This window comes from Kwoniella mangroviensis, chromosome 3, assembly GCF_000507465.2.
Source record: "Kwoniella mangroviensis CBS 8507 chromosome 3, whole genome shotgun sequence".
In the NCBI taxonomy this organism is placed as follows: domain Eukaryota; kingdom Fungi; phylum Basidiomycota; class Tremellomycetes; order Tremellales; family Cryptococcaceae; genus Kwoniella; species Kwoniella mangrovensis.
In genome coordinates, this window is record NC_088829.1 from 1,146,933 (window position 1) to 1,160,878 (window position 13,946).

General features: G+C 42.9%; 4 protein-coding genes across 4 annotated transcripts; 2 read left to right on the top strand and 2 right to left on the bottom strand.

Moving 5' to 3' along the window:
* Positions 1-88: 88 nt before the first annotated feature.
* On the bottom strand, positions 89-1,890 carry I203_108244 (isocitrate lyase; the record flags this gene model as incomplete). The annotated part of the gene is made up of 5 exons (XM_019148416.1): positions 89-369; positions 446-972; positions 1,051-1,388; positions 1,475-1,545; positions 1,632-1,890. 5 exons carry the CDS (start codon positions 1,888-1,890, stop codon positions 89-91), a joined length of 1,476 nt encoding a protein of 491 aa, XP_019001999.1.
* A 3,833-nt stretch (positions 1,891-5,723) lies between these two features.
* On the top strand, positions 5,724-7,360 carry I203_108245 (uncharacterized protein; the record flags this gene model as incomplete). Its single annotated transcript, XM_019148417.1, has 3 exons — positions 5,724-6,263; positions 6,363-6,740; positions 6,827-7,360. 3 exons carry the CDS (start codon positions 5,724-5,726, stop codon positions 7,358-7,360), a joined length of 1,452 nt encoding a protein of 483 aa, XP_019002000.1.
* Positions 7,361-8,005: 645 nt separating this feature from the next.
* Positions 8,006-9,862, bottom strand: I203_108246 (uncharacterized protein; the record flags this gene model as incomplete). Its single annotated transcript, XM_019148418.1, has 1 exon — positions 8,006-9,862. The coding sequence occupies one exon, from the start codon at positions 9,860-9,862 to the stop codon at positions 8,006-8,008; it is 1,857 nt and encodes a 618-aa protein (XP_019002001.1).
* Positions 9,863-11,800: 1,938 nt separating this feature from the next.
* I203_108247 (uncharacterized protein) lies at positions 11,801-13,737 on the top strand (the record flags this gene model as incomplete). The annotated part of the gene is made up of 11 exons (XM_019148419.2): positions 11,801-11,848; positions 11,929-12,142; positions 12,237-12,435; positions 12,501-12,606; positions 12,695-12,776; positions 12,852-12,959; positions 13,039-13,131; positions 13,209-13,229; positions 13,293-13,477; positions 13,566-13,639; positions 13,701-13,737. 11 exons carry the CDS (start codon positions 11,801-11,803, stop codon positions 13,735-13,737), a joined length of 1,167 nt encoding a protein of 388 aa, XP_019002002.2.
* Positions 13,738-13,946: the final 209 nt, after the last annotated feature.

Consider the following 13,946-nt stretch of genomic DNA (forward strand, 5'->3'; position numbering starts at 1 on the left):
GGTTGACTCCCAGTTGATTCGACCCAATGCCAATGCCAAGACCACAGACCACATGTACATCTATATCGACATCTATGTATGTATAAATCTATAACCCCTCGCCAATAGCATCCGCAGCGTCATCCGCCAATTTACCCATGACTTTCCACCACCATTCTGGACTTGTCCCATCGGCCGCAGCCGCATGTCTTGCAGCAGGCCAAGATACCTCAGACAGATAACCATACAGTCCATGTTCTTTAATGGATTTCATAGCTGTTTGAGAACCTAATCCAACTGTTGTCAATCCGGCTATAGGCAAGAAGAGCCATACGTATCCTAAGGAAGATAATTGGGAAGGTATATTTTTCACTTGTTCATCTGCTGAACCTATAAATAGCCAGTTAACTCTCTTCGTTTACTCTGATAAGTATGAACGGATGATCCGAAAGATTGACAAACCCACCATCATCTGGGAATCCACCTGTTACATTATAAGCCATCCATTTACCTTCATGTACCTCCTGAACACCTTTGGCAAATGCTTCTGCTCTATCCGGATTGTAACCGTGTGCACAGGCCCATACGACATCAGAGATATTGGCAGCTACGTTGGCTCTGCTCACAGCAGCTTGAACCCCACCTTTGAAAGCGTACCATCCCTCGGAAGTTCGCGGACTCTCATAGTTCCAGTAAAAAGAAGAAACGAGCTTTTGAGCTATCGAAAGTGCTTCAGATACGTTCATTTTTGAAGTTTCTTCTTTAAATTGATCATATAGATCCGGATGGGATGATTGGAAATGATCATCCAAAGTAGATAATTTAGCTTCTCTCTTCCATTCTTCCCTTGCTGAATTTCCTTCGGTATGGATGAAATGCTGTTTCAGAGGGACCGTAGCACCCAGGATGAAAGGTCGATCTCGGTGGTCGATAGTCGATGTGATGTGGGTGGCTGTCTCGGCATCCGTTCGAGCGATTGAAACAACTTCGGATCTAAATCAGTCGTACAACCCAATACATCATCTTATCAGCTAAGCGTGACGTTGATATGATGTATGGGTGTTAACTTACCCCATTATATCCAATTGTAATTTCGCAGCTACCAATCTCCTCAAATATTCACCGGTAGGTACCAATACACTTGATAATCCATCTTTCCCGTCGTGTCTCTTGATCCCCGAGACCAGATCATCCAAATGGAATCCCGATACACCACTTTGAACGAATAGTTTAACCAATTTCATGGTGGCTGTATGTTGACCATGACCTGAATCTGCATCTGCGATGATAGGTAATAAAGGTATTTCCTCTTTACCCGTCTTGTTGACTCTGGCCGTACGTGACTGAAGAAGTTGAGATCGATAGATGGTTGATACTTTCTTTGGAACGGTGTCGTATGTGTAATCTGCCTAATCAGAACAGTCCAATGCGGAACATTATCAATCACTCGTACATTGCATTAGACGATTGACAGTATATAATCTTGGACACTCACAAGATCAGGTCCAGGATCATTCGTAGCAGTATCTGTAGTAGCAGACATCCCACCTGAGATATATAACGTTTCTAAGAGTATCCATAAGCACAACACATATAGTATCAGCTACGTAGACTTATACCAGTCCAGCTTAATAAGACATTGAGGGACTCACCGAAACCAACTTCAGCCATGATCTGAGCAGTGACGGGATCGATCACGCTAGTAGTCAGATTGACGGATTTGTCTTTCTGTACTCTCCCGAAGATACTTCTGAGCTTGAGAGCCATAGCGTTTGAATGGTGATTCTCTGGAAAGACATCTCGGAGTGATGCGACTGTGTCGGCTGAGTAAGGTCGCTTGATACCTGATTGAGAAGGGGTTGACCACCACTCTTCGATTGAGGTGGGTGAGAGCCATGAGTCTTCCGACATTCTGTGTGAATAGAGTGTAGTATATGATTTGTTAGTGATGTATATGAGAACGCATGAAAGGGTATGTCAGCTGGCATCAACATTATTGATATGGAGTCGAGGATGTAAGTCAAGTAATCGAGTGGTCGGACGTGTGTCCGACCTCACACGGTTATGGTTGTTAAGCGCGGCTATTTCCGAAGGTGGGTATATATATACATTCCGCACTCGTATGCTTAACTTCTTACGTCAGATAGGTGTGAGCAGAGTATCGATAAGCTTGCCTTGCCTTCCTATATGGATTCAGCTCCTTACCCAATCAGACCTGTTATATATATATGGTTGTCACTCGTCACTGATGGCTTCCTTCATGTGCCAGTGCCAGTTGCTCTACTCACTTCGGAGATTTATTTTCAAGCAAAAATGTGGGTTATTCGCGTCCGTGCCGAGGTGGGAACTTTAAACCTACATTCCATGTTCATTCAGATAAGGATTAGTTTAGCCCTGCTGAGCAACAGTGCGCGAGTATCAACGAGATAAAGACTGAAAATGTTGAAGGGAGTGATCGAGCCACAAGCAGCTAGAGTCTCAAGTTTACACCTTGTCTAACTTTCGCCTCAACCCAACTAACCAAGCCTTGTGCCTGTCGAAGCCATGTGCCAGAAGATAACTTTCTCATGCCTTGCTCAAAAGTCCTCTTCATCTATTTTCAGATTGCCTGGTCTTCTCAAAGTTTATACAAACAAGTACTCACTTATCAAAGCATGCGTCATCTGGGATTGCAAGCGAACGGAAGTGGTGTCGATATTGTCTATACATCTGCGATCACCTTGAACAAGACCGTGATCGTGATCACCATCTTCACGACAAGCGATATTGTGCCCTCATGATCATGAGCTCCATCGTCATTTAAATGGTCCAGCAAGTATTGTAAGTGGCTTCTTCATTCACATAACTCGTGGTGCTTGAGCATGGAGGTATCTTAAGCAAGCAGCAGGTGGCAAAGCGGGTTTGGTGAAAGGAAGGACAAGATGTCACGTATTGTATGGTATGATATGACTGCGGGCGAGGCCTCAATACAGTTATATAACGTGAACCGAAGATGTCCCGAGACACAATGAACAAAGTTGAGTTGTCCAAGTACTGGGAATCTTCCGGAGTGTCCGGAAAAGGATATCGTCAGTGGCTTTGTGTAGGCTTGTAGGCTTTCCGTTCCCGCTCTTTCACGTGCGCAGTGCCATAAGTTAACGTGAAAGCTCTCTGCTTACCATTCCAATGTCACTCAAAATGTCTCGGCAAAACTTGTGCTCCGAACAGGCTTTGGCCTTGTGCAAGTCACTTAGGTACGATGAAGTTCCTTTGAATTTTGCCTCCGTCAGTAAGTTGAACAGAGTTGTGCGCACGTGGACTCGAAATCATGTAATATTACATACAATACCAGAGGAATGTTCATACACCGTGATCTATGAAAATGCCAATTCCGATCTCGATCAATCCTGTATGATCTCAAACCTCTCGTTTACAGCTCACTATTGTGCATATACCGATTGACAGGGTTCAGTACTTGCTTTACCGTGGTCTTGTAGCATGAACTTGGACTTCCCTTGTTACCCGCAATCACACCCAGAGGCATAAACGGGAGATCCAAAAGACTGGGATAGCGCAAAAGCCCTTATTTCGAGTTAGCAACTGCTACCCTGAGAAAGAAGCAATTTTTCTGCGGCGCCATCGTACCCACGCACACGTTCTGGGTTCTGTTTTTATATTTTTGGGTTTTTAAGATCTTCAGGTTTTTCTCAGGAACGATGCCTGATGATGTGTGTCGGTAGCTGTGATAACTTGCTATGAGAAAGTAGATCCGTTCCTAGATTATTGTACATTTTACGAGGTAGTAAAGATAAATAAAGATGTGAAGGCGTTATATAGAATTGTGTGAGAAAATTACTCTTCACTCGAATACTTCGACATCCACGTTCGTCTCTTCGACGTGTAGATATCTGTATTTAATTGACTTGCCAACTTTGTGAAAAGATACACAACAAGGATAATTGTCTCACTCGAAAACGCAGCTAGGAAGTAGAATATCAACAGATTCCCTTGGCCTTGCCTGGGACAAAGAACAACCAGTCGAAATCAAGTCAAATCCACATTTCAATCTCGCCTGAGATCATACAACATACCATATCAATCGAATTCTTCGATCACGATCATTCCTGCTCGTGCAGATAGGAAAGGGAGCTTATTTAGGCTGATTTGTCTGTCGATCAGACATCTTACGGCTCTGAAACAACCCATACCATTCATTCATTCTTTTGAATATATCAAGGTACAAACACATCGGTAGGGATTGAATTTCTGGAAGGATTCGTCCCCCTTTCACTCAGTCGTTGTTTAGTGGTTAGTAAAGATTGAATAGGTGAGTTCCTCATCATCTATGCAAGCTTATTTCCAAGATCCTTCAATTATGCCCCGCATCCCTCTCATCCATTTTCAAATGGAAACAGGAACGGGAAATCAGACAGAAAAGCCAAATATACAGAAGTCCCCTCGTTTAGTTTATATGTTTGATGTTGAATGTTTGAGGCTTTCTATTCTCTCAGGAGGCTTCTACATCTTCTTGTTCATAATTGATCAAATGACTAATCGACTGACTTCATATATAGGATAGACGTTCTTTTCTGTCATTCTCGATAACTCAACAACAACCTGGAATAACGACTATCATACTTTCACGACGAGCTATATAGTCAAGTAGGGCTGGACCTTTTCAACTTGTCGGATACAAAACGAGAACCACAGAGATATACGTTCAAAATCCTGAAATGAACACCGCACAGACCGTTGTCATGGTAAGTTCTGTATTCGTTTTGCTGAATTTATTTCCGTACCATTCTGTTATTTCCATTTCCTTCTTTTCCTTTTCGCTTGGAGGAGGGTGTTATACATGAAGATGAGATCGACCATTCAATTCACGAATACGAATACGAATGGACCTATGGTTTCTGCCCCGATTCGAACGGATGGGAACCGATGTCTACCATGATCATCAAATGAAAAATCAAATCGAATGTACCGCCGGGGTTCCGGAACAGTACGAGTAGGACATCAAACGTTAATTAAGCTACAAAGATGGTCAAAGCGTTGTTATCAACCCATCCAACATACACGACCAAAAACCCTTATCTCTCACTCGCTCACTCCGTCGTCTCCGAGCAAGACACACCAACAGACCGACATCCCTTTGATTGATTGCCACTGTCCTTGATCGGTGACTGGGCTGTGTTTCGATCTCGATCCATGATCCCTGTCCCTCCGACGATATCCTGTATCCTACGGTGATGATGGTCTCGTTCGCTTTGACCCGTGATGGTTTCATCCCGATCCACACACAATAAACTGCTACGCATCATTCACATCATTGATGGGTGATTGTCATTTCAAATGAGATTCGAATTTACAAAAGATGGCCCATTGTTACACCCTCCTTTATACAACACACCATACTCACCATATCATCACTATATCACTCTATATTCTCACGCTAAACATACAAAAGGAGGATCACCACATCGTTCTTTTTGTCCCTTCCCTTCCCTTCTCATCCACTCACTCACCTTTGTTCTTTCTTTGTTATCTTCCACATCCACATTCCTTTCAATTATTTCTCTTCTTCTTCTTTCTCTTCAACTCAACTCTCTGCGAGAATCACCCATTTCTGTCAGCTGACACTCACTTGATTTTTATCTTTACTTTCGTTCGACGCACAGTCACGGAACACCAACTCCAACTTTCGACAAGCTTATCCTACCTACACTCTTCCCCATACACCACCACTCTCACCACCTTTCGCCGAGATGCCTGGTGTCTCAGATCTCCCTAAACCACCTCAACGATACTCCTATCATCGACTGTCATCGAGCGATCCTACTACATCCTCAGGTATTAGCTCTCCAATGGGTTTGCCACCTCTCTTACCATCCGATCTGTATGGCGACGACTCCTCACCGGCAAGTTCGACCTCTTCGACCACCTCTGAAGTTATGACGCCGGACATCATGGATAGCTCAGAGAGAGATCAAGCCAAGATCCTTCTCACTACACCCAAAATGACATCTGATCATTCAATCTTATCTTCAATGTCTCAACAACCCACGCCCAAGTTGATCATCCCTTTTCAAGGTTCCTCCTCGACTTTCACTTCCGCATCGACTTCGACCTCTGGATCTGCAGGTTCAAGATTCCCATTGTTACCTCCCCATCATCCTCTCCGATCCAAGATGTACAGTATACCGGAGTACTCTGCTAGTCCGATCTCTTCCCCCGCTCATACACCCAAAGGACATCCTATAGAGAAAAATAAAAGTCACAGTAGTTATTTCGCTTATGATGCCAAGGTGAGTACGAAAGTACAGTTCGATCGTCTCTCTCTGTCGATGATCACTGATTGTGATAGTCTGAATGCTGATCATGCTTTTTGATTTTTGCGTGTATAGACTAAAACCCATCCTATCACTAATCCATACGGTACAGGAAACCCATCTTATCAAACTACCTTATCTTACTTACTTCGGATACCTCGTCGAATTAGACCCGTCTTATTGGTTGGTGTCTGCGTATTCACCTTCGGATTGATATTGCTCAATCGAGCAATGTCCCATGCCAATCACATGGATAACCTTATCAAGCAGCAGAGGGAACTTGCCTTTTCTAGAAGATACGTGAATCAACCTCAAGCGGCAGATCAGTACCCCTTGATGGCAAGTGAGATCGATGATGCTCGTCAGGCCGAGGCTGCCGTACAAAGTACAGTGGTCGTAGGTAAAGGACTGGAATTCGAAAATGTCCAAGAGGAATTCGCTGCTTTGCTCAGTGTAAGTGGAATTATCATAGACATAAATAAACGTATCCTAGTGCTAGTTTCGGTGCTGATATTCGATTTGGGAATTTGCGATTCCAGTTTGTCACCTCTACCACAGCCAACGCTCTACCATCTCTCGATCCGACCAAACCCATAGATCCTCATACTGTGTTAGATTTCGATCCTACCCATCCCAATGCTCGAGAAGATTTGCTCTTACTTCAAAATGAGATTGACACCATGTACCCTCTGGTGTTGATTGGTAAAATGAGGGATCCATACCATCGAGAAATCAAGAGGGCCTTATCGGAATATAAAATCTCACCTTCACCATTGATGATTGATGTCGATCAACGAAGAGATCATCAAGTGATCATCCCGCTCATTACCAGGTTATTAGGGATCGAAAGTGAAAAGGATTTACCTCAATTAGTACTTCAAGGTAAAACTTTGGGATCATATCATGATATCCTAGATTTGAGGGACAAAGGTGAATTAAAAGAAGTTTTAGAAAAATCAGGATCGATTCAAATTAGAGAAGTTGGTGGTAAAAAGAAAAGAAAGGGTTTGAAAGAAAAGGAGAGGATTGAAAATGAACGAATCCTAAAACCAGCTCCTATAGTTCCTTATTAAGCCAAACCAGACCTAAGGGTTACTTGCTTGCTCGGTTGTATATATCATATATCTATCTTAAACCTATAGAACTTTCTTTTTAAAACATTCATTGCATACAAAAATCATCGTACGCTTATTACCTTTCATACGATCAACTAATACTTATATATATGACATATAACGATATCTATACGTTCTTCCTCGCTTCTGATATTCATCGTATTCCTGTTCGAATATACCTAGATTAGATGCAATTGCTTATTGCCATGTCACTCATCGTATTTACAAAGGTAGACAGACCTCTACAAGGTTACATATATCGATATCGCTCATGCACATGGATATATATATTGTTCAATCTCTATTTCGCGCGACTTGGACATTCAACGGGTCGGTTTTGATAGATTCATAGTTGACATGTTTCGTTATAAGGGGCATTTACTGATACGGTATGGGTATTAAAGTATGTATTGGGGTAAAAGATGCTTTAGATTTGTTAGGGTGACAGATGACAAATGACAAATAGAATAACAATGACGATTATATTGTCCAGCAAAATAAGTGTGGAAAAAAGCCAAAACAAAAAAAAAAAAAAACAAAAAAACAAAGAATTGAACAATTTACGAAAGCACAGCGCATAACATCCCCTCATTCACCTGGGCATTACGCAGCCTGTGAATACTGACCCTCCCAACTTTGTTCAGCGATATAAGGGGATTGGAACCCATAAGCTTCCTGCTGTTGTTGTTGGTGATGGTGGTGGTGATGTAAATACTCCATCTGTTGCTGTTGCATATACCCAGTCGGTATACCTCTCTGATTCTGCTGTTGAGCTTGGTAATATCCTGCGGAATTAGGTTGTCCTTGACCCGGGATCGGGAAAGGAGAATCAACAGGTGATGGAGCGCCATTACTGTTTGCAGTCCCCTGGGGATGATGAGTCAAGATTGGTGCCAGGTGATGTTGATTCGTATATTGTCTTTGTTGTTGTTGTTGCTGTTGTTGATCGGGATTTGGTGATCTAGAGTAATCCGAATGAACATCCGAAGTAGCATATCCATAAGGTGACAAAGTAGCTGTATTCGTAGATGAAGCGCTAGTTGCAGATGTAGATAATCGATTCTCACCCCATACATGTGGCGATAAATGTTGAGCATGAGGAGCATGAGTGAAAGCGAAGGGTGAAGGTGAAGTTGTATATGGTGAATCGTAAGGTGTATATTGTCCATGTCCATGTCCACCGTTGTGGTTCAATTGTTGAGCGGATAAAGTCAATGCAGGTAATCTAGGATGAGTCTTGGATTTTTTGGATGCATGTCCATGACCATTTTGAACGGATAAATCGTAATTTATATTTTCTTTGTTATCCGATGTCGTCACCGAAGAATGAGATCTCTTGTCTCCTACAGCAGGTTCGGGAGAAGCGTTGGAAGGTTGGTTGATAATGGGCAATTCAATAGTCAGATCCGAAGATGTATCACCAATTTGTCTTCTTCTTTCTTCCTCTTTCGCTACTATGTAAATCTCCCTTAAGATGGCGAGTTTCGAAGCAGAGATCAAAGCGCTAGTTTCAGCTGTAGAAAGTTGTAACCTAGCCACGTTAACTGATGGATTTCGAATGATTGACATTAAAAGTAATTTCCTTTCATCTTTAGGTAAATGATCGGGTTCACGATGCTTGACACCTTCAGGCCACCAACTAGGTTTGAAATCTTCTCCTTTGTTATATGGGAATTTCATTTGTTTCTTAGGTTCTATAATTTTGATCCAAGCTTTCACGACCAACTTGCAGGTCTGTTGTTGCAAGTTTGTGAATCTGTCCATATAGAATCCCTCGATTTGTTCAGGTTTCAACACAATACTTTGCATAGGCACATTGTTGGCAGGAGTCGAAGATGGAGTCGAGGATCTTGGGGTATTAGTGGATGTCATGGGGAAAGTAGAGTACATACCACCAGTCGCAGTGGTGTTGGATGATAATTTCTTGTTGTTGTTGATGGTAACGCTGTTAATACCTAAACCAGTACCATTGGCTTTCAAGGGAGTATCCAATGTAGAAATTTCGATTTGTTCCGAATCTTCTCCTTCATCGACCATCGTCCTATCAGGATCGACCTCTTCATTATCTTCATTATCGTTTTCGTTATCGTTTTCTTCAATAGCAAGATCATCATCGGGTAAAGAAGGTGGTAGTTCACCTTTCTCTTCCATTCGTCTAATCTCATCCCATCTCCTACTCATTTCCTGCTTCACCCTAGCTGCTTCTTTCTCCAATTCTTTCTTGTTCAATACCCCTCCGGACCCATTACCGTTGGTGTCTTTCACAGCGGACTGTAAGAGCTCCGAAGCGAATATGTCCGTATCTCCCTTGGGTGATATCCACGCGATGACGAATTGGGATCCATTGATGAAAGATGCTTTGCCCAATGCACGTAGGATCAAATCACGCTTGGACTTGTAATGTCGGGTACATCGCGGTAAGGCGTGATACGGTGTCGTTCGGACGGGAATTCTAGGCATGATCTATTTCAATGATATAGCATCGAATCATCAGCGATTCACTCAGATTACCTGTACCACACGAGCGATCACTTACGATAGGTTATGATTATGTATGTGTATGCTGATTTTCGTTCAGGTGTCGTGATGTTCAAATGAGTGTGTGATGTAGTATACGTAGGGACGTGTCCAAGATGATCAACCAGTGGTCAGTCTTTGGGTATAGTATATTGTCGATTCGTTATGGGTAAGATCCGCAGTGGTGTGTGTAGTGTGTAATGACGATCAATCGAGTATAGGGATGAAGATGTTATGATGGATGAATGGATGGGTTGATAGGAAAAAGGATGAAAGATAGATGGATGATTACTATAGGATAAGATGGGTTATACTTATATCTGTACCGTGGAGTGCGTTATTTACCTTTTCCCAAGGACACAAACAAGTCGTCAAATCGGATGGGTTTGGTGCAGGCGTTGGCGTTTGTTGACATCCATCTCATCGTTCCATCTCGTTCTCCACCTGAAGATTAACCTTTTAGTTAGTTCCCTTGCCCTCGTCTCGCCTCGGCTTCGCCCCTTTTTACCTTGATGTTCGTCACCAAAATAAAGGGACCACATGTTTGTTAATCCTAGGATCCTGGGCCTAGGGTTCTTCTCTCTCTCTCTTCTCCTCATAGATAGGAATATACATGAGATCCTAGATGTCGGCAATAAGCAGGGTCTGATCCTTGGTGGAAGGAACGCGAGGAGCAATTAGAGGAGGAAAGTAAAAGTGAAAATATCGAAAGAACAGTCGCGACCTAGTGTGATATGTCACATCCCACTTCCACTCGACCCTGAAGTGATTTCCGTCGGGTCTATCCTAAACTTTATTTAACTACACGCGTGACAGCATCAACGCGTAAATCCACCCATACATGTAGCGATATGGCCATATGGGACCTCCATACCCATACCATCTGGGACACTACTATTGAGACTTGACCGCTATACAGAATTAGGTCCACCAAACTGAATAGCCCAGTACCAAAATGAAGCACTACAGTGTAACAGCAGGACATACTCCAAATAGTAGACAATCGAGTGCCGGTGAGGGACCGTTGTGGCTCTGGTAATCACGTCGAACCTCTCGCCTCCTCTGTTTCAATCGGGCATGAGTATGGCGTACATCCTCATCTTGTCCCTCCGCGGACGTGTTCACAAGACCAGAAAGTGGTGAAGCCCCCAGATTGTAGCGGAAGCTGAAGTCGCATGGGATAATGATTAGGAGGCTCCTAATTGAATTTATCATCTTTTATCCCAAGCAAGGGAGCGAGAGAAAGAAAGAATGCCACATAACGTGTTCTATCTCGGGGCTCCATCATTCTCAGTCATCCGGTCGGTCAGTCAGTCATCTGTCATCTGTCTCGAACGTCCAGTGCAGCTTGGCAAAAATCAGTCAGTCCCCTCAGATGGGTTCACAAGCCCAATACACATCCATACCATCGAAAGATCACCCAATACCGTATTGCGGAAGGACTTCGGGGTCAGTGCAATCAGCAGGAGAACAATCAAATAATCAACGGAGCATCCAGTTGCCCTGCCTCAGCGACATCGCAGCGTTTGAAAAACCGCAGTCATCTTGGTTTTTCTCATAACCCTTTACATGGAAGGTCTGCTCAGAGAGACGTCGATCCGTCGAACAAAGCCTTTAACAAATCATACTGTAGTATAACCCATTCCAACCACCAATCTCAGCTGGATCGAAGTATCCTGCGTAGCAAAGGCATCTTACAGGTATTGCTCGATTCAAAGGAACCCATCAAGCTCAACTTGCGCAATTCGTCGATGAGACAAAGGATAACTCATTCAACTATATATTTACAAAATCATCACGACACACAAAGTTATATAACAATTCAACCGTCTACTCTATATACCAAATTGCAATAATCTTTTCACCCGTATCTTAGGCAAGATGATGATTTCTAGATGGAAATACATCGGTATAGCCGGTGGTTTCATCGTGAGTACCGTTTACCATACCGTATTGCCTTCTTCTCCCCTCTTATCGCATCTGCTGACGCCTATACTCTGCATGTAAAGTTCTTACTACACTTACTGGCATCCATTCACCCAACATATCGAGCTACGACATCACCGTTCAACCTTTTACCGTCCGGAGGGTGGAGATCTGGTCAACCGCCTGACTCCGCTGTGCCCAAATGGGGTGGAGAAGGGCTGCCCACTGCAGATGATCTAAGGGATGACGAGTCATTGGAGGGGAGAAGGAAGGCGAATGCTGTTTTTGTCGTTTTAGGTGAGTCAGATTGACTGAATCCTCTTCACTTGTATACTTAAGATTATTTCACCCATCCCCCTTGAATGAAGAGCTGACTGAGTATTGTTCCCAGCACGAAACTCCGATTTATGGCCATTCCTAGACTCGATGAGACAGATGGAAGATCGTTTCAATCATTGGGCCAAATACGACTATGTCTTCCTAAACGATGATGATTTCTCGGATGAATTCAAGCGGTATACCCAATCTCTCACTAAAGCGAAATGTCATTATGGGAAGATCGAACCTGATCATTGGCATCAACCTGAATGGTGAGTCGGAATATGCAACAGCTTTGACGGCCCAATGCTCATCTTGGAGGACTCTTCGTACACAGGATTGACGAAGAGAAAGCTACTAAAGCGAGAGAAGAGATGATTAGGAAGAAAGTAATTTATGGTCATTCGGTACCATATAGGAATATGTGTAGATTCAATTCAGGAGTGAGTGGTGTTCATCGAAAGATTTCCAATTCTTTATCGATCAATGGAATCGACTAATTCTGGTCATGTCCCTTCTGATCCACGATAGTTCTTCTACCAACACCCTCTTCTGGCTGATTACGATTATTATTGGCGTATCGAACCTTCCGTCAAATTCTTCTGTGATCTCAGTGAGTGGTAGCCTTCCTTATAATTTTTGAATGCAGGCGATCAACTGACATGAATTTGGATTCAATCGATATCAGATTATGATCCTTTCCTCGTTATGCAAGATGAAAACAAAGTATACGGATTCACTTTGTCGTTATACGAATATATCGAAACTATACCAACACTATGGGATGCTGTGAAAGGTGAGTCAAAGAAGAGATCGCATATACGCTAAAGCTGTTGGAGAATGAGACTGTACTGAAGCTCCTCTTGGCTTCTCAGAGTTTGTTCAAGAACATCCTGATTACCTACCCGAAGGTAACGCGATGCAATTCCTAAGTGATGATGGTGGTGAAACATACAACAAATGTCACTGTAAGTGTTGGTCATGTCATATCATGTCTCTTTCAGTCAGGAACCCTCGGACTGACTCGTCCTTTTGTCTATTGCAGTCTGGTCCAACTTCGAGATCGGTGTGTATCGCCTGCTCTGCGATCATGACCAAACCATATACTGATGTTGAAGGGTTTCTATAGGTGACCTCAACTTTTGGCGATCCAAACCGTATATGGAATTCTTCGATTATCTAGATAAGAAAGGTGGATTCTACTATGAGAGATGGGGTGACGCACCTGTACATTCCATTGGAGCAGCATTGTTCGCAAAGAAAGAACAGATCCATTGGTTTGAAGATATAGGTTATAGACATGAACCTTTCCAAGTGAGTAGTCTTTTCATCTCAAAGTCAATATCCCTCTATTGCCGAAACCTATTGATTGTTATTGATACTATTGCCTACCCTGTTTTAGCACTGCCCACAAGGTGAATCTCATACAAGAGGTAATTGCTGGTGTGATCAAGGAAACAATTTCGATTTCGAATGGTAAGTTTCCAGAAATCAAACTCGTAACACGCGGTATTTGCTAATTCACCATAATGTTTAGGTACTCGTGTACGAAGAGATATGTTGACATGTTCTGAGATGGATGAGACATATTATCATACATATATATATCATGTAGTGAATGAATGTTTCGTTCTGGATCGGTATCGCATCGCTCTTCACTGTTGGGATTATATTCACGTCGAAAGGAGGACAAAAAGATTACTCCCTTCCGGACAGTTCGAAGAATTCGTTCACACGGTGGGAACCATTGTCTTCCTTCTACTTCTACTGCAGCGCACTGCAG